At 35.9% G+C, this 25,712-nt stretch overlaps 1 protein-coding gene across 50 annotated transcripts in view; it reads right to left on the bottom strand.

Annotated features, from left to right (window-relative positions):
- PTPRD (protein tyrosine phosphatase receptor type D) overlaps positions 1-25,712 on the bottom strand; it is a 1,163,449-nt gene that overhangs the window by 139,843 nt on the left and 997,894 nt on the right. For 31 of the 50 annotated variants that reach the window (XM_038124763.1, XM_038124765.1, XM_038124766.1 and 28 more), the window contains 2 exons: positions 1,948-2,136; positions 671-679 (listed from right to left, as the gene is read on the bottom strand). In XM_038124763.1, coding sequence (XP_037980691.1) covers positions 671-679; positions 1,948-2,136 — 198 coding nt within the window. The remainder of the gene's footprint in view (positions 1-670; positions 680-1,947; positions 2,137-25,712) is intronic. The other 19 variants (XM_038124777.1, XM_038124785.1, XM_038124789.1 and 16 more) reach the window with 1 other exon arrangement.

Below are 25,712 nucleotides of genomic sequence, written 5' to 3'. Positions count from 1 at the left end.
AGGCTAGGGCTTTGGAAGAAGAATCAAATTAGATTTACAGAATTAAATAAGGTCTTAAGAGAAACTTGAATTACTATACTGTTAAAACAGGAATATATTAGATAGTATTATCAGGTTATAAAAGCAAGTTGCATTGTACCACAAAGGGCAAAAAGGCTATAATTGGCTGCACTGCCATTCTCAGAGTAGCATCTGAGTTCTTAGACGTTCGGTTATATAGGGTTAGAAATGTATCAAATATCCCTCAAATACTTAAAGGAAACTTTACAAAACTGTACTTATGACATATTTTAGGAAAATATTGGAAATTCTATTTAAATATATATATATATATATCTATATATATATAAAAAGAGGATACACGGAAGTCTATCTCAAAACAAACACTGTAGTTTAGGCTGGATTATGGCATTTACTGTTCTAGATCTATGTGATACATGTGTACTGCTTCTTTTAGGTGTTGCTATGACTGATAAGACAACATTTCTGTGAAGGTGTGCGTGTGCGCCACTATAGGGGTCTGGTGACTACACTGACTGTTAGTAAAATGCATGCCATGCATTTTAAGAATAATAATACTACTAATATAATAATTATCATAATCATAATCATAATATTCTGAATATGGAAATTAGTGGGGGTGAAGTGCGCTTCAGAACTAAGCACTTACCAATAGATTCTGGAGATTTAAATACGGAGAGAAGAAAGACAGCATAAAAATATTATTATATTCCTTATAATTTGGTACAAAGTTTTCAGTTAAAGCTTTATATACTAAATCATCTATGTCACATGTGAAAAAATCTTAATTTACATTAACAGAAGGTTAATTTACACAGTTCTGCTGACAACAAGCAAAAAGTAGGTTAACAAGACGATTTAACATCACAGGACAGGTCAAAAGCTGAGAATTCTGGGAAGACACGTGATTAAACAACTTAGATTCTACAACGATATCTACTACAATTGTTGAAGAAAAAAGCTTATTACATCCCAGTGATCAATGATCTGATTTTATTTTGGGATAAGCGTTAAACTCGATAAATTTAGAGATTTGTTTGTCTGTTTCTTGTTTTGTTTTGCTTTGTTTTGTTTTTAATCTAAAGAGAGCAAAAGAATAAACTAAGGCAGGAGGAGAGAGTGAGAGAACTGCTAGGGAGGTGCAAGGGGCAAAGAGAGAGAGAGAGCAGCAAAAGCTGGAATCTACACCAAAAGCAGACTTCTGTAGATCCAGAAAATACAGGATTCATAAAGCTTTAGCGTGGACGCACACTACTGTGGCTAAATGTGTTGGAAAAATGCTCAGCCAGCAAAAAAACCCCAACTTTGTTCCACAGATTTCCCAAAGATTTAATTTCCTTTTTTTTTTTTTTTTTTTTTTTTCAGGTATAAATCTGCATGGGAAGAAGTACTGTGCTTTATGTATTTGTGAGAGGAAAGAAGATGTGTCCAGACTGGCTAATCTTTGGTGAAGTCAAATGTGGAAAAGACAGCAATAAACACATTTTAGATTTTAACTGAAGTGTCTAATGCAGGTTTTGGTTTTGATGACTATAACCATTGGTACTCCTTGCAATTTCTGAATGAAGTCCAATGTTGAAATAAATTTGTTAAAAAAAATTAAAAGGAAAGAAGAAAGAAAGAGGAGAAAATGGATCCATCAAATACTGCAAAAAGCAGTAAAGAAAAAAATTATCAAAAAATACAGTCACAGCAGTGAGCAATGTGGAGTAAACAGAAGCTGCAAAACACATAGAGACAGACTCTATAGAAAGCTATGACAACATCACAGACATGGACAACACACTCAGTAACACAGAAAAGGAGAGGGGAAAGAGAAATTATTACCTATAAATAAAATTTTTTTAAAAAGGAAGAGAAAGAAAAGAAAGAAAAAGTGAGAGAGAACAACTCTGGGCGTCAGTGGAAACAGTAACAAGACCCTACCTGAGCGTAGCTGCTTGATGCGGCCATTGTTGTTGCTTGTGTCAACAGGTAAGAAATCTTTGAACCAAGTTATTTCAGGATCAGGATTGCCACTGGCTGCACATAGCATGGTAGCTGTACGAGTTCGTTCAACCACCTTCAGCTGTGGGCCCATATCAATGGTTGGAAAACCTCGAGGAATTTGATCCTCTGGAAAAAAAATTTATAAATTGAGGGATTTCATATCAGTTGTGCAGTGCTGCATGAAAGCCCGAATCATCATCCTGCTTAACATTCAGGGATCCCTTAATTATTTGTAAACAACAAACAATTGATCAAAATATTGCTACAAAAGAAAAAGTTCATTAAAAATGGCTACAAACTTTGTAATTATAAAATTAGATGAGATACACTACCTAGCATGCAATCATTGGACTCATACTATGGTACCATACAACACTCATGTTGCCCTTCTTGCAAGAGTCCTTACTATTTCACGTGAAATATCAAGTTACCATTATCAAATTTACCAACCTTAAGGAAGACTCCTCTTTATACCAGAGAAGTACACAAGGAAGGATCATCATGCAGTGTAAGATCTGGCCACTAACTCGGAAGACCTAAGATATGTTTTTTGCTTCTGTGATGCAAAAAAGTCATAAGAGAGGTCCCTGTGTTTCCATTACACCAATTAAAGTCATAGACCTGCAGGCATCCACATAGCTCTAGTACCACCACTGCTGCATGTGTTAGCACAAAGCAGTTTCAAGTTGCTCCCCAACAAAGCTGACTTTCTGTCTGGAGTGGCTGGACTATCTTGGTGCTCGGCTGCTGACCTCTCCAGACTCTTTCTAGCATATTCGCTCCAGACTCTTTCTAGCTCAGCCATCTAACAGAATCACAGAATCACAGAATTTCTAGGTTGGAAGAGACCTTTAAGATCATCGAGTCCAACCCATGTTCTAACACCTCAACTAGATCATGGTATCAAGTGCCACATCCAGTCTTTTTTTAAACACATCCAGGGATGGTGACTCCACCACCTCCCTGGGCAGATGATTCCACTATTTGACCACTCTAGTATATGTGGGATGGCATGTCCCACACCTTATCACTATTAAACCTGATGGTATCTCCCTCCCCTGTCACATCTAATTTAAACCCCTATCAGTAAGTTCTGCTAGCCCTTCACCAAAGAATCTCTTGCCCCTTGGAGAGAGTTAAATCCCGCCTTCATTCAGCAAGCTGGTGCCACATATATAGGCCATTCCATTTCCAAAGAAATTAATATTTTGGTGATGACACTAGTCATGGAACCATGTGGGTCCATCTGTTTCTTTCAATGCTAATACCTGCAACTGGAAGAACAGAGGAGAAATAATCTGCATCCAATTCACCAACAATTCCAGGGCCTTGGTACAGTGAACACAACTGTCCAGAAAGTTTTCATGACTCTTCAGAACTAGGATTTCTACCAATCAGCTGATAAATGTCAAGTAATTCACCAGCCACAGGCTCTTCCCAAAGAAAGGTATGTCTGCTTATAAAAGTCCTTGCTTTGGTATTAGCTGACAAGATTTGACTTGTGACACAGAACAGGATTTTTATGACCTTACCTTTCCCACTTGGCTTATACAGAAAACCCTAGAGTCCCTTTTGCAAACACCTAAGTGTACAACAAAGATAATCTATCTTGAATGTTAATAGGATGATGTAGCAAAGAGCCTCTCTTTCTTATTTTTTAATAAGGGCAATTAAATTCCATCCATCTGCCTTATGCATACAATCTCTTTGAATGAATGCTCTTCATAAAATTTTCATGAGAAACTTCACAATCTAACATTCAAACACCCAGAACTGTTATATTTTTGACAGTTGTGGCTGGTATCCAACCTGGCTTTCAGGTATCTGGCAATAAACCCATATATACAACATCAAATGGACAAGGGAAATAATGAAATTTCTAATTGGAGAGCTTATCATGGTGGATTTCATTTTTAAGATGTTAATTACTTTTTTCTCTATGTTTATTCATGATTTGTACAACTGTCTTTACACTTTAGTGATACCAAGTATGACATATATCAAACACTCAACAAAATAGGGCTGAGCATCAAATCATTGAACAACTGCATCTCAGCCATAGTAAGAGAAAAGTAATTATTACAAATTTTTTATACATTGGTACCTCTACAGTTTTACGTGAGGTGTCCAGAAAAATCTTTTTTACTGATCATTAATATGCTCACTAGGTTCTAAACTACAGTATATACTGCTCTTCCCATGTAATATTCAGTTCCAGTCAATCAGTTTCCAATTCATCAACAATTTAAATCACACTTGACCTTCTCAAAGACATTTCGTACTGTCATTTTTTAGAGGCCATTAAAGGTCAGATTTTTCTGTCCTTGTGGCTTAGTGACTTATACATGTAATAAGTATTTTGTTTAGGATGACAGATACAAATGATTTAGAAATAGGCCACATTCATTGAATTTGTTACTTGTCTTAAAGGTGCTGAATTTCATTATTGTAATTAAAAAAATGCATTTAGTACTGCATTAGTACCATTTCCAATCGCTGCATGACTCCATGGAAGTTATTTCTCAGTGTATGATCTGAACAATGTAGAAAGCAATTACAGAGAGAGGTTACGAGACGAGCCCTTAAGAGAGAATGTAACAAAATGACCTTGCCTTGCTTTGTATCGTGGCTCTTAGTATTTCTCATCTCTCTGTATATTTAATCAGTTTGACATTGCTCACCCAAGGCACACAGAATGGACAACAAACAGAAGCTGGAAGCCACTGAGCTGCCAGAAAGTTGTCACCTTCTTGCCATTACTGAAACTTGGTGGGATATGACTATAATGTGACTATTGATAGCTACAGGCTCTCCTGTAGAGAAGAGACAGGTGAAGAAAGAGAGAGGCAGAGGGGTCGCTCTCTACCTCAGGAGGTAGACTGAGTGTGAAGAGCTGTCTCTGAAGAGCAGCCACGAGCAGGTCAAAAGCCTGTGGGTAAGGATCAGGGACCAAAGCAACAAAGGGAACCTTGTAAATGGTTTTAAGTACAGACCCCTGATCAAAGGGGCCCTATTGACGAAGCCTTCTTGCTCCAGCTACAGGAGGCATCATGCTCACAGGCTCTTGTCCTGCTGGGGCACTTCAACCATCCCAAAATCTGCTGGGAAAGCAGCATAGCGAGCTGCAGGCAAGCCAGGAGACTCTTGGAAAGCATGAGGGATACCTTCTGGAGCAAAGGAACAGACAGCAGCCCTACCAGAGGGGATACAGTCCTGGATCTGACGGGCACCAGTGGAAGTCAGCTGATCTTGAACATCAGGGTTGGAGGGAGTCTGGGCTGCAGTGACCACACATTGCTGGAGTTTGCAGTCCCGAGGGGTGTGGGCAAGGTGAGGAACAAAGTCAGGCCCCTGAACTTTAGGAAAGCAGACTTCCAGCTCTTCAAGGAGATAGCCAGTGAGATCCACTGGGAGACTTCCCTCAGGGACAAGGGAGTGGGCCAGAGCTGGCAGATCTTTAAGGAAGTCTTCCACCGAGCACAAGATCTGGCAATCCCCAGGAGCAAGAAATTGAGCAAGGAAGGCAAGGGAACAGCAGGGAACTGCTGGTCAGACTGAAGGGAAAGAAGCAAATGGACAGGCAGTTGAAGCTAGGATGGGTGGTGACCTAAGAAGAGTAGAGAGATGAAGTATGGCTGTGTAGGGATGAGGTCAGGAAGGCCTAGGTGAAGCTGGAATTGAACCTGGCAAGGAATTGTTCAAGGTCAGGTTAGACAGGGCTCTGAGCAATCAGATCTAGTGGAAGATGTCCCTGTGCATTCTAGAGGGTTTGGAAATAGATGATCTTTTAAGATACCTTCCAACACAGGCCATTTCATGATTCTATGATTCTATGTTCTGTAAACAATGTCCTTGCTGCCAGTTTAGTAATTGCTTCCCTTCCAAGAAACTTGATTGGAAAAAGCACATTAGCCTTTACATTCAGATTTCAATATAAGTATACCTAAACAAATATATATAAGTATACCTAAAACAAATGTAAAATACGTCATTTTAGTTGTTGCTGCATTTGTCCTAGAGGTGAGCTTGCCCTCAAGAATGCAACAGCATTTAGAGGCTCAAACTCAGTGTTTTTGTGTGAACAGTGATTTTGATGGAGAGGTATCTTGAAAACAGCCACAAGTTAAAATTATGCTCTACCAAAAAAAGAAAGCATATTTATTTTTAAGTAGTATTGATAGAAAAAATCATAGCTTTGTCACAACTATACATTATAAACTCTGTTCTGTTCATTGTGTAACTCTATTTCCTCTCATCTTAACAAAAAAAGGTGCAATCTCTTTTTTAGATTTTTTTCAGCGATGTAATTATTTCATAAAACTTCAGGAACAGAACTTCCCAAGCTGTGAAGGTATACTGTCAAGACTTCGTATATACAAAAGCTGGACCCAAAGAAAGAAGAGGATTTCAGTACAATGGCTTTGACCCTTTGTGGTAAAACCTACATGTCTAATATACAACACAGGTAAAGAAAGATGAAGACAGTCATATTTAGCTAGGATTTGTGCCACAGCTTCTTAACATTTTGACTACTTTTCCTGTAAAAGGTTACTTTCAGACCATGCGTAGGCCCTGCTGGCAGCAAGAAGAGGAAGCTTTTAGAAACAGATTGAGTGCTGAAGTCTTAAATTTTGCATAGCTACCTTACTGAATCACTCTGGCAATCACAGCATGATTTAACAAGAAAGCCTGAAGAGTGGGAATAGTCTTCTGAGTTACAGCACAATATGATGATATTACTATGATACGGATACGGAGCATAAATGTGAAGTCTCCAAAGCAAATCGTTATGACTTTGGTTTTGGATCATGGACTATAAAGGCAAGGTAATAGCACCAGGACTCAAGGCCAGACAGTTGTCAAGAAAACTGGCTGCTATGTTTGTTAAGTATTTAATTTCACCTTAACTATTTTGACCATTGAATCATCCATGTTCCAGAATATGCATCTGGAGTTCATATTCATATCTAGAAGAGAATATTAACCTGTTGTTAAATCTGTGTAATCTGCCTAACTAAAATACATACTCATAGTACTTGACTGCGCCTCTTGAAAATTTTGCTTATGTAAAACGATTATTCTTATTGTGCAAAAGGAAAGCCGTTCTCTATTCAGGAAGAAAAGAAAGTGAATCTATTTCAAGAGTCACCGATAGGTTTGCCACAGGCAAATTTTAGTCATTCTGCAGCTCACAGAATAAAAAGGCACACATGGAGCATTCCCAAAATACATTACAGATACTGAAGATAAACTGCCACAATAAAGTTTATTATTTCAAAGAACAGTGTAAATAAAGCTTTTATTTTCACTATTCCAGATGGCAGCAGCATATAATTTGCACTGTTTTGACATCATGACTGTATTCTTCAAAATCATTTTTCTTCCTTCTGAGCTGAATGCAGGATTCAGAACAGTAAAATCAAAGAGACTAGGGGAGGAACTAAAATCACCATTTTGCAGTGAAGTTGTTATTCTGTACTATTATTGAAGAACCATGCATATAAAAGAATTAAAAAATAAAACCAGAGCCAATTCTAATTATACATAAAAATGAAATTGGATTTAAAATATATAAAGCATCAGAGAAGTGCCAGTCAATAAACATTATAAATACTGAAACACTTTAAAAGACAAATTTTGGCAAATAGAAGTAACTATGAACACAAAATAAATTATTTTGTGGGATCCTTTGTTCAAAGTTGCTATATACAGATGGATACTTAGTGGTGTTGTACATCAGTAAAGCAGGGCAATGTCTACATGAGAATAATAGATCTCGGTATTGGTTGGGAGTTCTCTTTAATTTCACACTGTTTTAGCACACAAGGAAAGTGAATTAAACATTGATAAGATGATCAGTAAAAATTCAACATAAGAACAGCTGTCGATACCATCCCATCAAAACTGATGCATTTCAAAGTATCTTCATATACTGAAGAGATGTGCAAAGCACATTTTGATACAAAAGAAAACAAATTTGTTTAGTAGCTCTGTATGCAATTATCCTGCAAATTGCAAAGTAATGTCTATATAACAGAACACAGAGCCACTCAGACTGAATTATCATTTGTATGAATGTTGAAGCAGCAATTTCACATTGCATTAAGTCAGTTAACATTCATTGTTATTAGCATTTAGCTTTAAATAAGTTCTCTGTTTTAACAAATGAGTGCACTGAGCCTTTAAATTAGATATCTTCTAATAAAGAAAAAGGAATTTGCACCTTTCAGCAGTTCTCAAAATCTGCACAATTAGACTGCACATAGCAAGCTTTTCCCAAAGTGACCTGTCTCACTCACATGAACAATGAAATGCCTCTCAACCTCTCACTCTGCTTTAATGATGACATGACACCTGAACAACAATAATTAACATTTGTAGATTCATCACTCATATGAAAACACAAGCCTCAAATAAGGGTTTCTTCTCAGATTTGTACACAGGCGTGTCATAGCTTAAAGCATATCCTCTGAACATCAATATGCCCAAATCTGGTTATGATTGAAATTCTGGATGTCTGTCTGTTCTGTCCATTTGGAATGTAATAGGAACAAAAAAAAAAAAAAAAGAAAAAAAAGAAAAAAAAAAGAAAAAGTAGGGAATTCAAGCATCTCTACCAGATGTCCCTTATCTAACACAATGAAAGGACTCAGAGTCTGAGGTAATGAAACAAAGGCAGAGAATGTAGTGGTTTAAGAGCAAGGTATCATATATTTAGGAAAAGAAATGCTAAACCTCTGTATTCACAAGGAAAATACTATATTCACTTTTATTCACCACTATATGCAGTGGTGAATAAAAGATAAGAGGACTGCAAAGGGCGGCACTATGAATTTCTATGATTACCGTTTCTGATTTAAGGCTTAGTTTCCAGACAGGGTTAGGATTTAGATTACACTAAATCAGGGTTAAATTGGGGCTTGCCAAGAATCAAGATTAGGAAAACAAAAAAGCACGCTTACTCTATCCAGTAAATGTTTTTAACCTACTAATATTTGCGCTTTTACATTCTCCTTACTTTTATTTGAAAAATAAAGGTGAAAGCAGTGCAATACAGGCAGTCCTTGTTTTACACTTCATTTTTTCACATCACATACAGCTTTATGGTGAGCTAAATAATAACATGAGCAGCAGGTTCATTTGTACACCATAGCACACTTTTCATGATAGTAGCCTGAATATACTGACGGGTCCAGAACACACAGAAACATTCTTTCCCTTTTCTTCCTCTCCTTTCCATTCATCAGTACTCAGCGTTAAAATATTTATACTAGCAAATACATGTGACACTTTCTACAAGTAGTTACCTCGTACTCATTCAGTATAAAGCAATAAATACTAGTAAGTGTAAAGCAATAAATACTAGTTAGTGTAAAGCAATAAATCATCACAATCAAGTTCCAACATCTTAGTTTGAGAATCGGATAGAAGCATCTTGTTTTCTTGCATTCAAAAGTGCAAGAGAGAAAGAAGTAAGAAAGAAATAAGAGCAGTCTGTCAAAGGAGTTCTCAGACCATACAATCTGCCTCTCACGCCTTCCTCGTCATGGGCATTTCTGTTACTGATGTTACACTGCTTTCAAGGAATTGTTTCCTCAATGCCATAATCTTCCCCAATGTTTCTTAATGCAGCCTACATACTCTGTAGCCCAGACTATCAACAATAAACTATACTAACTGCATTAATGCCACAGCTGCACAATTTAAGAACCTGACAAAGCAACTTGTCAAAACCATTAACTTTGTTGAAGTATTGTTTCTAAAGGAGAACAACACCCTTTTCTGCACTTCTAGTTCACCATTAAACTTGTACATTTTAGAAAGAGAAAGGGGTATTTTCACTCTGGTAAGTGGTAAGATAGATGCTCCAAAAGAGCAGATAGATGGTGGTTAGATAGATGCTCCTACTGTTTAGCTCCCTAAACGAAAGAAATGAGGAATAAGGGTTATGAAATTGTATTCCTTAAGTTTCAACAAAGGATATTTCATTCAGGATGTTAAAAGCACTTTTGGTTCAATGAATTAAACAGTAAGGTAGTGTCTATGCATTTCAACTGATTTTCTGGTGCCCAGCACAACAATGCACATGTACAGACATAGCAATTTGAATGTTACTGCATAATTTCAATAAACAGCAAATTTAAATATTAAAAAAACGCCACCACCAAACAACAGAAGTCTTATTACTGCTGAAGAGATAGGGAAAGAAGAGATATGTAGTCAGAACAGAAAATGAACTCTGGAAAAATGCAGTCAAAGAAGATATCCCTTGAAATTCAGTACTATTCAGTGCTGTACTAATATTACTTATACAAAATATGAACCATTTTTCTACATCCAATGCTGCATTCATCTTCATTGATCTGAAGATCATGCTTACAACACTCATAATGCTTACATGACTACAGATAGGTGACTGTAAAAAACCAATAGACACAGTAGCTTCCCATTTTTATGCTTTCTTTGCTTGTTTTATTTTAAGTCTTTCCAGCACTGTCAACAGGTATCTATCAATTAAGAAATTGCTGGAAGATGTAAGATGCAAAACAATGCCTTGTATCATGTACTCCCAATATATTTAAGCAAAATACAGAATACAAAGTACTGGTAGAAATTAAAACACATGGCATCTTTGAAACTGTATGAACCTTTACAGAAGGAAGGAAGTAGCTCCATTATGAGTAGATGGTGCAGTTCCTCTCTGATTGCTTGGCTGTGCAGGGAGTGGGTGTACTCTAGACTTCACTCTTCATATGCTTGAATATGCGGTAGGAGTCCCTCTCACTACTTGTGTGTGTCACCACTTTTGGCAACATTCCTTTTCACAGATACTGAGAAGATGCCTATCTTCTTACAGGGAACTGACAGCAAGAAGAACAAGTGCCGGAAAAAGCAGAGAAGGGAGTAGACATGAATTGCTTTTTTGTTTGGGGTGAGTTTCACCACTTAAAGTAAGTTCTTTGTTCAAAGAACAAAACTCCAAAGACAAGGATGCTACAGGGGTAAAACACCATTGACTTCTGATCTAGAAGGATACTGAAGGGCTTTCTATCTAGCAGAGGACACACACTGCTTAAAATTCAGCTTTTCACAGTCTTCTGGCAAGTTGAATAACCACTGCTGACAAAAAACCTCTAATGAGCATGTAGTCACACAGAACTTCATATTAACACTTTATAGTATACACATGGCTAAGGCAGTCAAAATTTCAAGGTTTTCATCCCATAAAGACTTGAAGATTCATGATGTCAAAGATTCATTTTGTCACCTGCACCCAATGTTTAGAACTGTAGCCTGCAATTTTGAGTCCTACTTGAAATTTTGCTGCTGCCCTAAGATGAAGTGGGAATAGTCTGTGATTGAACATGCTTCATGATATAATAGTGAGTGTTGCTATTAGAAATGATAGATAATGTCTGTACTCTGAGTTATTCCATGAAAGGAAATGCTCAACACCCCAGCATGCTCTGAAGCATGGCAGAGGCCCTGCCTTCAGCTTGCAGAGGGGATGTAAGGCAGCACTCACTCTCGTCTGCTGGGAGCTCGCTCCTGTCCTATGCTCCTCCAACACATTTTTCACAGTAATATTCGCATGGCCTTGAAAGAGGTATTGTGAATCACTGTGAGCTGAATGGAGCATACTCAAGGAGGCTCTCTGGAATGCTGAGGGAGAGAGATTACTTTAAACGTGACACTTTCACATTTGTCTAGAAACAACAGCTAATATTTTTCATGGAACTGTAAATGAGGAGTGATGTGGGAATTCATTGATAAGATGTTGAACATAGAACAACACCGGATTTACTCAGCTTTGCTATAACTATCACTACAACTTACTTGACTAATTCCAACACAATTTATATTGTCAGTAATTTGAAATAAGATCTTGGCTAGGCGTAGGAATATAGGATGTTAAAAAGTGTTATTTAAAAAAAAAAAACTCTTTTATATGCTGAGAGCAATGTTCACACCTCTAAGCACATCATAATTTTTTGCTACTTTTTCATTATTTTAAATAATTATTTAAATAATAATTCAGTGCTACCTCTAAAAAAGGTAGCAAATCAAAGTCCACAACAGGCAGTGTAAATTGAAATTTTTTAGTCTAGAGTTTGAGTGGATACATTTAAATTACAAATAAAATGTGGTCCATAATATTTTTAATAATTTGCATAGTAAATATTAAACTGATTTTATATATAGTATAGGCAAGCTTTTTGTTTTTGCAGTTTCTGTTTAATTTTCTCACCAACTTCTATCCATCTAATCAAAGACCATCAACCACCTCTGATCTTTTCAAATTATGAGCCTTGGTTGCTTCCAGTTGATTTTATTTTGGTTTGTCCTGTTATTTTGTAGAAGAAATTTCTGCAAATTAAAATGATAATTAGTTAACAAAAAACCAGTCATGTTTTGGTGGAATACTTCGCTGGCATGTGCATAAAAAACCAGTTGTTCAGCATAGCTGGAAGTCATGGACTGCAGTGATGTCTGGGATAATGTTTGAACAGCCCCGTGTGATTGCCGGAAGGGTGAGAGTCATCATGTCAGGCAGGGCAGGGAGGGGATGAGAAACAGAGAAAGAATGGAAGAAAGCTTCATGTTTTGTCAGTTACTTGCAAATCCATCACAACATGTTTTGTGACGAATAGTTAATGAAGTCGAACAGCTGTGGAGAGCTAGTTCCTACCTTTGAGCAGACATAGCGTGACAGAGTAAGCTTAGCATGGCATGGTATATGTCAAGTACATCAAAACCAGTGTAACCACAGAAAATCTCCACACCAGCTTTGTCAACAGACTTAACATCTGATAAGTTTCATGAAGAAGGTACCAGTAAAGAAAACAGAAGGCTTGATAACAGAAGATGTGGATGTGTCCAGTGGTGAATTAAAACTCAGTGGAAGGCCCTACGCTACAGAAGTAATGCAAGCAATTGACTGAGGGGGCCAAGGTTATGTATGCTTTCAATAACAGAACTGTTTCTCTTTGGATTTATTAATTGTAACATCTGTCATCCATTTTACAACAATATAAAACTCACGTCTTTTAGAGAAAAGAGACTGAACTATTTTTCCTGTAGGCTGGAGAGGCAGGCATGAAGATTTTTATATATACTCTTTAGAAGCAATTGGGAACAGGTCAGATGTCATAGTAACTGAGAAATAATTTATACCACTAAACAAATACATAGCAATAAATCTCAGACCACACAAAACTATTTCAGTATTCCAAGATTTTTTGTACCTGAAGAAGACTTAAAAATCAATCTGTGCATGCTAATTAACTTTCTGCTTTTTTCAGTATGGCATTCTACTTTGAGTATTTGAGCATGTATTACTTTAAGTAATACAATACAAGCTGTTCAATTAAATTAAAAGTAAGAGGTGTTCTAAAAAGAAAAGTTAGTTGTTTTTGCCTTTTCTGTAACTTCCAGCTCCTTTGGCAAAGGAGGAAAGTATTTTGCTAATATATAGGTAGCTTTTTGTGTGTATCTTCTTTCTTTAAATATTGTGCTTCTGGAAAAGTTTTGTCTAAACTACTTATTCTGATGCATCCCAAAATTCATCCTTTGTGATTTTTAACCTTAATATGACACATTTAAGCCTTCATGACCTATTGCAGCTGTATGTACATAAACACTTTTATCTCCAAAGCCCCACCGTCACACAGTACTGTCCTCAAGAAACCAAATAACAACTTCAATGACCACCAGCAAGAACTATGAGAAAAAACAATCTCTTGTATTTTGGTCCTAAAATGTTTATGCTTTTCTATTATCAATCAGGCCAACACTTTCTAATTCTCCAACTTTCTGACATTTAGCAGCTGGCTTTCCACAAATATCAACATGACAGAGATAACAACTGCAGAAACATGACAAAGGTCATGTCTGAACACACTGAAAATCTGCCTCTGCATTAAAAGGTCTGAAAAATCTTGGAAACTAGCAGCAAGTGCCTCACAAATTTCCATGTGTGTTGCTGATCATGCTTTGCAGCTCAGACAGGAAGTAAGACTATGTGAGCTTCTATTACTAAGTTAATTACTCAAAAGAGAAACAAAGCAATGTTTTTACAAGATAAGGTACTGATGAGGCCCACAAAAACTGGCAACATACTTAAATGTTTCTACCAGTTTTAAAGAAGCTTAATAGAAACATCTTTCTCACAAATAAAAATCTGAAAATGCTCCGAAAATAATTAACGACTATCACACATAGCACTCTTATGTTGTGCTTGAATTTGGACAAAGTATTTTATTCCAGAAAAGGAGATAAAAACTCCTTAGAAAATATCTCATCCTACATGAAAACCAAAAATGTAACTGTGAGCTGTAAATTATTGCTTCCTGATTCAAACTTAATATAGGACATCAGAAACTACCAAGGGTTTAAAAGTTAGGATATGTCACCTGCAATTTGGGGAACTATTTTTCTAATGATTCTGAGTCAGGTAAAAGTGTATATCCATTATATATTAGGAAAACATGTAGTAAGACTAAATTAACTGATGCACAACATATGCAAGGCCAGCGTGTTACAGATTAAATTATGTGACTTCTTCTGAATACGTCATATTGGCTATAGAAGGTTTCTGAGATCTTATTCTTTCCTATCTTTTTTCACTATAGGGTAAAAGTTCTTTACAATTAAGGTAAAAAAAAAATATCAGTATTATTTATTGTGGCAGTACCAGCTGTGGGTTTCTCTGGGTCTGGATTGAAGGCACGTGAGGCAGTAGTTCATGTTCAGACTCAGGTATTTATTATTTCTTATCAGTAAAACAGTCTCACTACTGTGAGTTCAGCAGCTTTTCATTAGAAGGCACAAAATGGCTAACTGTCTCTTGTTACAAGGTCTTTCAAGACTAAACTATCCAATTAAGAACTGACACCTAGATTATTTTCCCTTTTAACCCAATAACTGATCCCAAAGAGCCCACAATGAGGACTTTTCTGCCCAATTACAAAATGCCACCCAAACCCATGAAGAAGAAGGAAGAAGAAACATGAAGAAGAAACCCAGGACAAAACCCTGTGCCCTCCATCTTGCTTCCATCCACAAAATACTAAAAATCCCAAAACCTAAATTTCTCACCAAGTGATACACCTACACTACTCTCTATAATCTATTTCAGACTTTTGTGGATTCTAGTCTATCTTGAAGTCTAGGAAACTTTCTCCATGAATGAGGGTCAAAGTCAGTGCTCCCCTGGGGGAGCACCCGAGAGCAGACAGAAAAACATTTCCGGTGCTCTGGGTTTCCACAATTTATGTAACAGGATTTTGCAAAGTTTTTCAGAAAGCAGACTTATTCATTATAGAGAAAAATGGGTACAGTTTGACCTTTACATCTCCATAAAATAAGTAGATTTTTAAAAATTTCATCATTAATTTCTTATTTTCTGCAGTATTCAGTAATATTCAAACCACTGCATATTGAAAAAAGATCATTCAGAATCTATTTTCAACATTCTGTAACATGGTATAATAGTACAAATTATGTAAAAATCCTCCACATTTCCTAAATCTAGGTATTCTGTTCAAAATAAACATATGCAGAAAATTATTTTTTGATTGTCTTCCAATGGCTTTGAAAGTTTTTCATTGCATAATTTGTCTAACTTAAAGATCCTGAGTAGTCTCATTGAGAAAACTGACTCTAATGCAACTATTTACACACTTAAGCATGTTGCCAAAACAACTGTCATGTTTTCTAATTTCACTGCCATTTCATTACATAAGTTATTGCATCTCATTTTTTCTTCCTACTCCAAAGCAAATCAGTTCACTTACAAATTTTCCCACACACATGACAAATATTACACTCTCTGTAACTGAAGTCAACTTGCATGCGTATCACTTGTCTGCCTGAGATTCATAAAGTGTTGTTAAGGTTTTATGCTGAGTAAAATGAAAATTTAAATATGCATCATCAAGAATACAATAATAGTGTATATAATACTAATTATGAAATACTTTTATCACAAGAGCAGGAATAAATCTTATGCTTAGCAAGCACAGCATTACAAAGAAATATATTATTATTATCTTATATCATGGGAAGAACAAGAAAGCCACTTAGCATTTGTTCCTATCAAAGCCATCAAACTTCTTAGGGCCTGAACAGGCAGTCTTTTTTGTGCAAACAATGCTGAAAATTAGTTACTAGAAAACCAAGATAAAATAAAAAAAAAATTTCCAAGTTGCTATTTTGGCAATGCAAGTGAACTAACATACACACATGCAATAATTGATTAAAAGTTCCATGGTATTTTATCAACACTCATGGCTAATAACTATGTTTTAGATCACAACAGGATGCTGAGGCAAACAGCACTGAGCTTCTAGCACTATAGCAAAGTACTGAGTACTAGCTAAAAAGTAAAATTACCAATTACCACTACTGCTCGTTCTAGCGGCTACATGTTGATCGGCCTACTATTTAGAGGTTATAAGACTGAAAGCTCACAGCTGGAGGCTGCAGAGAAGTAAGGGAACAACTACACACTATGCAGTATGAGATGTTTGTTTAATAATTATTACAACATAGCACGTATGTTTTCTATTCTCTTGATGTGTATATAATACTAATTATGAAGAGAAGAAGGAAGAAAAAGAATAGATGCTATAAACCTAGAATTCATATTCAGCACATGTATTGCAGGCAAAACCAGGACAGTATCCCACAGAATGATCTAGAAATTGAATGGCACCTTTGTTAGTATTATTAGCAGTGCTGAACAGAGACATTCATTTTATATGGATTTTATTTTACTGTATCCTTAGTATTCTAAGCTATTTCTGTTGTTCCATCTGCACATAAATTTATGTTGTTATAGTAAGGTTCTGCCTTTCTGTATATTTGCCTTTCTATATATTTCTCTACCAGTAGTGTAATAAGCTATGTTTATTTCCTTAAGACTATGGAGATGAATGCTCAGAAGATACTTACTGAGTTTTACGCTCTGATCTTCCTGGTATTTTTACTCTAGAGACAAGTATCTTTCAAAAGCTTTTTTCCTTTTCCTTTTTCTCCCAATTTTCTTTCAGCAGAGGAGTTTTTCAGCCAGTGCTGAGTCTTCTGTTCAAAACCACATCCCTAGAGAGTCGTAACTATTTGTCAATCTCCCAAAAGCAAAGATAACGATTTAAAGTACTCCTTTCATTTTAGCTGCAAAATTAACTCCTTGTTCCCCTCCCATTGTTAAATTAATTTCAAATTGCTGGTGCTCTCAGCTGTGGTTAACTGCCTAGAGCCACGGTGTCGGTAAGGCAGAGCTGGTGCAGTACATCTCCCATTCAGCTACACAGTGCTGGAACACACTTTATGCCAGAGAGCTCCAGTGCAGGGTCTGAAGTCAGTCCATGCACTGCCTGTGGCTAACACCAGAGGAAATTAAAATTTAGAAAGATTTTATGGTAGGTTATGAAGTTATGGTGTGGATGGATTGCTTTATCTCCAATATGACAGCTGTCCCAGCTCTGGTATTGCTTTATCATGTCAGATAAACACTCCACTTGCAGCATTGAATACCAGAAGTAAATAAGTACTACAGTAAATAAGACTTGGTGGTAACAATACTATTCCGAGTGTGACAACTAAGTTTTCCAATTCTGAGACTATCATATATGATGAAACTCCCACCTCTGAAGTTGTTTAAGAGATGTTTGAGTGTGTAATCCTTTGCAAGACGCAGGTACAGAAAACAATTATGATGACTCACTGTTGTCTGCCTTTTGAAGGATGCTTTTCATATGGAAAGGAACAGCTAAGTTCACTCAAAATTTGGTGCGAGAGTGTCAACCTACTGGAATACACAGGGTAAAAAACTGTGGGTAAAACTTCCAGAAGAATTTTAGCATGCAATTCTGAAAGAAGATATGATAGAGATGTAACATCTGCAATATGACTATGCATGTGAGATACTTGCGCTCAGACTCAAAACAGCATAATGATCACATCTGCATGCAAATTCCAAAATTTAAATGTGATGAAGACATATGTGGTACTTAAAAACTGAAAAACAAGCCTCAGTTTCTTTCTGAGCAGTGAATGCAATAATCACTCCACAGATATTAACAGTCATTTCAAGCTTTTCAGATTAACTAATGCCATATTTTATACTGATTTTTTTCTTCACTTAAAAGAAACATCTAGCTCATACTAGAATATTAAGAGCAAGAGATGGTTTATATTTCTTTTTGTATTCCAACGAAACTACTAAGTGCCAAGCAGTCACATTTTATTTCAGGGATTATTACCAAGCAACTTTGTTCATTAAGTTAGTTCATGTTAAGATTGAGTCACAGAAATGAAAAAATTCCTTAAACCCTATTCTACATTTCTAGAATTATTTCTTAACTTCATGTTCACTTAAATGAACATCAAATCTTGTGGGAAATGCCAAATTTTTTAAAAAATATAGAAATGTTTGGTTATATCTAGGCAGAGATTCCAGCTTTTGAACTTGAAACCTACAGATGACTAGAATAAAGAAAAAAACATAATATTCTAAATTCCTATAGAGGACTCTACAGAGGCCTTAGTAAGTACTTCTAGAAGGACAGTAAGTCATTTTGGCTAATAGCTAACTCATTTTACCTTTTTTTTTAATCATTTCCACAGAGAAACAGGCTATTCTTAAAACTGAATCAGAGATTTTCATAAAAACATGGAACGCAAAAATCTTATCCTAGAAACATGTAACATTTTACGCTGCCTTCAAAGATTCAATATTTCACTTCTCTGTTTTAGTAAAAAAAACTGGAAGGACTGATTATACATTTTGTAGTGAACATATAGATGTTAGGAAGAAGAGGCTTCTTTACAAGGCACACAGCCAGGACACTCAAACTTAAATACATATCAGCTTCATTTGTTCTGCTATCATGATACAAGTAAGGAGCAAGTCACTGAACGATGCTGGGTTTGGGTAAAATATTCAGATAATATTACATAATTTGATCTTCTCAACAGCGTAAGTCTGAGACAAGGACGTGTGCTTCTGTATTTCTTATACTAAGTAGCGCATCTTTAGAAGATCTGTAGACTTCTATGGGACTGTTTTAAAGTCTGGTATCTATAAGAAAGTACTATTTTAATAAGCAAATTAGCAATAATGAATCATACCCTGATATAAGTATAAAAACAGTGGGTACAATTCTGCAACACAATCTGAATTCGTAGCAAAAGACAGTTTGTGCACTATGCAATGCTCCTAGAATCTAGCAAACTGCTCTGTGGTTCATTTCCACAGCCAGCTGGTCTGTCACAAAAAATGGTTCCATGTTCTCTGTGTAATTATTACTCATACACATGGAATAAATCTGTTCTGCCCAGGGTTTTCACTCAAATCACCCTTCAGTATCTCTCAAAACCATTCTCTTTCAAAACAACAATGGACAGAAAGGTTGAAGGACCTCAATTTGTCCCAAGATGCAGACACTGACCAATAAAGGCATCACAATTGGAAAGTAAGAGCCCTTGAATTTCTCAGCGCTCCCTAACTCCTTCTCAATGCTTGGTAACTCCCAAAATGCCAGTACTCAACAAAGTTCAACTGCTTTAAAACCGTCTACTCGTCTTGACGATTCACTCAACCAGACACCACGCCACCAGTCTGGAAATAAGTTACTTATTCTCAGAGATATTAGAAAATGTATTTCACAACTGATGTTCCCAAATTTACCATAAGCCTTCTGACATTTGCATTTCAGAGGTAGCTCTACATCCACGTGGTGAAAGGTAATATAATTTCACTGTGATGATGCTTGTTGCTCAAAAGAAGCACATAGGTCTTGTGGTCTGGCTACAGTACCAATGTTTTGCTTCCTGCTGGGTGTAGGAAAGACATCTCTGCTGGAGACGGAGGGGAACTACCCAAGATTGACACTGTAAATTCTTTAAATAGCTTCAACCTTTGATTAAATTCAATACATGCCTTTATTCTCCAGTAATACCTCATTCTTGCCTTTGAAGGAATTTCAGTAGAAAAAACTCTGATCTGAGTTCTAAGGTTTTTAAGGGTCAGAGCTTCAGATTTTACACTGAAGATACTGTTTTGATGGCCATGTCGCTGTTTTTTTCTATATACATATAAACTTGTATAATAAAACATCTTCTAACCAGAAACCTCTACAGAATGCAGTATGGTGCTTCTCATCCCTCGGAAAAGAAAACAAAAAAAAAATCCAAAGTTTTCATTGATTTAGGAAAGAATCTAATGTTGTTGAGGATTGTAATTTTGAGCAAAAGAAAGCAGCAAACAAACATATTCACAAAAATAAATAGATCAGGCCAGTGTTAAGGATTTCCTTATCTTTATTTATTATCCCATGCACAGAATAATTAATTGGTAATATGCTTCCGTTTTATAATAACACAGTATTTCAAAACTGAAGACATTTATTACAATGTCTGTGCAGTGTCTAGACAAGCACATTTAACCTCTTAGATTATATCTTTAGTAGAACTTCTCTTCATGTTTAATTATCAGTATTATTCATCCTCTGCAGACTTTGTGAATTTAATCAGAATCATTATGTTCCCCTACATGATTAAACTTAAGCACATTCTGATTTTTTCCTCACTATGGTTCAAGATGATATCACTACTTACAATAGTGATCATGATTTTTAAGTTTGAAAATTCTATGAAAGCTAACTGTGTACCATGTTTTACATCAGCTGTTTTAAGAGGTTGTGAGACATTCAAATTCAATCCTGAATCAGTGTCTACATGATAGGCACAATACAGTGAAAAGGGATGTTATTATAAAGAATACTACTACTATTATAAAGAATCTACTACTATAAAACGTAGGGTCTACTACAAAATTAGAATGTTTGTCAGTAACAATGAATATAAAATATTTTGGTACACACAGTCAAAATGCTTAAATGCACTTCACCTCTCCACAAGGCAACCATATACTTTGTTACATATTTGCATAAAAGGTTTTACAAATTGATTTTCATATAAGAGATTTTAAATTACTTGTCTGCATTTTTTGTTGAGTAGGTGAAATAGATTTTCTGTCTCTAGCTTCTGAAAAGAAGAAAATAAAATGGCAGCTGTTCAGAAAATACGCAGAAGGAATACAGCAGGGTTCCTCCATAACCATGGGTGACCTGAAAAAAATCTGTCAGGACAGATTTGTTTTCCCATTTTTCCTATGAGAAGTTACATTACAAAAAATGCACCAAAATCTTCACATGAATTACTTCCATGTTATAATAATGATGAGGAAGTAAAATAAAAGTTTATAATGGACTTTCCTAATGAAAGAAAATGAGTGGCTGATTTTTCAGCTACACAGAAAATCATCAGGTCACAGAGCATATTTGCTTTCCGTATTGCTTGGGGAACACCAAATCAAATCTCTCTTTTATTGCAAGATGCTGAAAAGGTAAACAGAGTTCAGAAAATAACACCAAAATTCAGGAAACACCTGTGTGAAGTAATTCATTGTGCAAGCTTGGAAGATTAATGTTAGAACTCTTAGAAAATAGCTGTAAATAAATAGCAGCTCAGGAGAAGGAGGATGAGCACAAAAGTAGGGCAGGAGTGGAATAATGGAGTCTTTCAGTCAGTCGTAAGCAACATCAAAAAGAGCGTGTGTATATGTGTGTGTGTGTACATATATATATATATGTACATACAAAGTAGAAGTACAACATAACCAGTATTTACTCAGCGGTACTATATATAAGAAAGATTTAAATATGGGCAGTAAATGATAAATACTTTGCCAAACTGCAGACACCTGGATAGATGCAGGAGTTGTCTACCCTTGGAGCTGATAAATGTGATTGATCTGCATAAACAGGCCCTAAATTTGCATTTTGATGTTTCAGGATATTCTGTGATTTTGAGTCAAAATATGCACACTCCTAATATATCTGTACTTGACACCAAATTTCCCCTCCTCACCCCCAAATTTTCCTTTAAATCACCCTTTGAAAGGGTTTCATTAATTTCTTTTTTTTTATTCTGGGGGTTTACTTTCATTTAGGTAATTACTTTTGCATTGTGTTAATGAGTTCTTATAATAGCACATAACAATCTGAGCAACTCAGTGGTCAGTTGATTTAAATTCTGATGTCATATAATGCTTTCTGATCAGCTTCTATCAGCTGCTAGCAGCTTCTATCTATTCTAGCAGCTTCTATCTATTCCATTGTTAAGGTTTTGCACCAAGAACAGTATCACCATATAGACTTGTAGAGCATCCAGCACAATGGTGCTTCAATTTTGATTGGACACATAGAAAGCTATTGTAATACAAATACAGTATTTGTTGATTGAAAGATTAGATAAATATATGAAAGCTGATGAGACCGTATTATTCTCTACAGGGATTTTGAATCTACTGTTCTATTATTTTTTAAAAAACCTAAGTGCTGTTCCTGACAATGAAACATTTTCATTCATTCCACAGGAAAAAAATGCAAAATAATGACTTAATATATGATAAGAGTATGGCCAGTGAGAATAGGTCTATTTTGGTAAATAAATTACTTTGAGCTATCATATGCCCCAAAGTAAATTGACAGCTGCAACAGTTTTCAGTAAGCCATTAGTGTGCAAAGATAAAATGATGTAGTTTTGCAGAGACAAAAAGCTGGTACGACAGCCAAACCAGTTGATTTGTTAAAATTCAAGACTTTACGCAGACTGCTAGAAAAACCATTTAACTTTACCTTTCAAAGAGATAGATGAGAATCTGACACATTTTAAATGGCTGTTCCTGGGCTGTCAGTCAGAGCAGGCCAAGAGATGAACACTATAACTGCAAGTTACTTTGAACTTGCCAAATGTATGCATAGAAATTAGACTGCTACAGTACTCTAAGATTGGGATTACAGAAATAAAAGAAAGAAAAGAAAAATATCAGGAAAATAAAGATGTCAGTGATCAAACATCAGGTCATAAAAACCAAAATGTATCTGTCGTTTTATTCTTTAATTTGTTTTCACTGTGAATGATTAAATAAACCACAATTACCTATTGAACAATGGCCTTCAAAGCAAGAAAATGAAAATCACCAGCATTTGCCTTCAATAGTCCAATAGTGTTTCATGTCTTGTCATAGAAAAACTAACATAATTATTGCTGTTAATACTCTTCAGCCAAGAAGCAATTCTTTTCAGCAGAGATGCACAATATTTTTATTAAAAGGAGAATTATATCACAATAATATCTTGTCTATTTGTTTTGAGAAGTGTCCTTAGAGATCAGAAGATTTAATTTCAATTAGATTACACATTCAATGCTCTGTAGACATAATCAAATGTAGCTGACTTTCATTTGGAAAGAAAATATTCTTGTATGTACAGATTTGAAAATGTTCATGATCATACATAATGAAAAAAAAAGGCAATGGAAAACACCAACTAGGTCAATAATCTGCTTAATTTAGGGTTCTTACCAATGATCCATTTTGTGTTTTTTTTTTCCTTGTCACATTATTACTATTCCTGACCTACGACCCCACATACATTCTGTACTCCTTCATACTTCTCCAGCCTGAATCTTAGTGATGCATATCCCCTGTGTTTTCTATCATGATTACTATCACATTTTTCAAATTAATGAACACTGAGTGTATAAGCATCTTTAACTAGCAACAAACTCAGTTCTGTCTTGGCTAATGTGCTTTGTTGCAACTTCACAGCTCATACAACAGGGGAATTGTAAAAGAAAAAGTTAGACAAGGAATGTTGCTGCATTTTCATTGTCTAATAACTCAGTTAAGCAAGCTCTTGACTCTTTTGCTTCTATTTAATTTGCTTTAGAATAATTAAACACTGATAGGTCTTCTTAGTGTACCATTATGAAGGAGCTGCTTAACCAAAGACTTAGATTTAGTTTTAATTCTAAAATAGAAGGTACATATTATGATGGAAGTATGAATCACAAAATTGACACCGAACTCTCATTAATATTGGTTTGTAAACAAAAATGATCCAAAAATAATTAAAATATTTTGAAGTCAGAGTATAACAACAACTCATCTGCAATATAGGTCTGCCTGTCATGACCATTCCATCTAACTCCTGAATAGTAAGTTCCTGTAAGTTCTTATACAAGCTCCACCTTTCGTCCTTCCTTGAAAAACTAATGCCCCATATGAATGTCATCACTTTTTGTGTGTTATGTTTTCTGCTTTATCTAGTTAAATAAAAAGCTATTTTTACCCATGAATTAGCCTTTCAAAATTCATATGTTTAGTATAAAATTCAGTGGAGTTAAAATGGACAGTAATCTATTTGGGAAAACTTCTAATTCTTTTAGTTACAAGTTTACATACAATTCAGTATGATCCATCAGCTGCTAAGCTGTTTTTTTCCCACTCCTATCCTAAGTGTTACTTAAAATATTAGGGAACTAAGAGTTTCATAAAATCTTCAGTTCTAGGTGGTGCAGTTATTGCTGAAGAACTGACAACACAGTAGATTGGAAGACTGGTAGGGTCAAAGTAACATGGAGTTAGGATGACTATTAAAACAGAAAATAAGAATTGCTAGTAATAACAGAAGTGTATTCATAATTATACTGTTTTTAGTATTTTAGCATTTAGTATTTTAGTAGTTATTATTCTTTGTTCAACAACACAGATATAGGTGGTGATGTATTGAGTTATACAGTGCAAGCAAACAGTTCTTGCCTCTTCTGATGGGCATTGAGACAGTATTTTCCTTGAATTATCTAGAGGAAAAAAAATCCTACATAACGACTTTCCTTTTGAAAGTGGACTGTACATAACACCTTCATTAAATATCACTAAGAGATATGTTATGGGACTTACAACTGAATGATCTTTGAGAAATGTAGTAACACCAGAGGCAAGAAAAGCAGTACAGGACAGATTTCAAAATCACAACTAGTACATTACAAAACTTTTGCCAGTTTATCACAGAAAAATCACATCCTAACATGGAGACCTCTATGCAAAAAGGGCTGAGTTGTTTTGCTAACTGTATGTTTCAAATGTAGATCTACAGTTATACATATATTGTTAGTAGAGTGTTTAACGTCATATTGGATAATGTTCTCTACAACCATCCATAAAGAAACAGCAAAATATATTGATTTATTTTCTCTTGCTACATGTCAGAATCAAGGACCCATGACCCTAGATATAAGGTCACAGAAACATTCCCACTTCTCAGCAGTTTTCATTAGCCATGAGAAGTAATGTTTTTGCTTTTATTCAGGTAAATCTGATCAGCATTCCAGAGCCCCTGGGAGCTCTTGCAAGCCAGTCAGGAATGGAGGAGATTTTGTCAGGAGCATCCATGGGAGATTAAAACAGCTTGATGAAGTGCAAATGACCGGGAGTGCAGAGAACAGAGCAGGCACACAGGGTGTGGTAGGGCAGGAAGATGTTGCACGGCAGAAAGGTGTGGCATGGCAGTTTGTACTGCAGTTCATACAGGCAGGAGCGCAGAATTTAGGTAGCAAGTCATCATCCACCAAACTAAAAGAGGACTGTGGTTTCCACTCAGTCAAAAGCCGCTGTCAGAAAGAACACAGTGACCCAGACAAACCTCATACATCAACACATGGCTGTCCAGGTCTCCAACTGCAGGGAGGGTCTGAGCTTCTCATGGATGCCAAAAGGCAGTGGAGACAGAACATGTTTGCATTGTGAACAAGTGGCAGAACTAAATGAGGAAGTGGTCAAGGAGTATGAG

The sequence above is a fragment of the Motacilla alba genome, chromosome Z (assembly GCF_015832195.1).
Source record: "Motacilla alba alba isolate MOTALB_02 chromosome Z, Motacilla_alba_V1.0_pri, whole genome shotgun sequence".
Classification (NCBI taxonomy): domain Eukaryota; kingdom Metazoa; phylum Chordata; class Aves; order Passeriformes; family Motacillidae; genus Motacilla; species Motacilla alba.
Note: the sequence above shows the minus strand (reverse complement) of the source record. Positions and strands in the feature narration are given on the sequence as shown.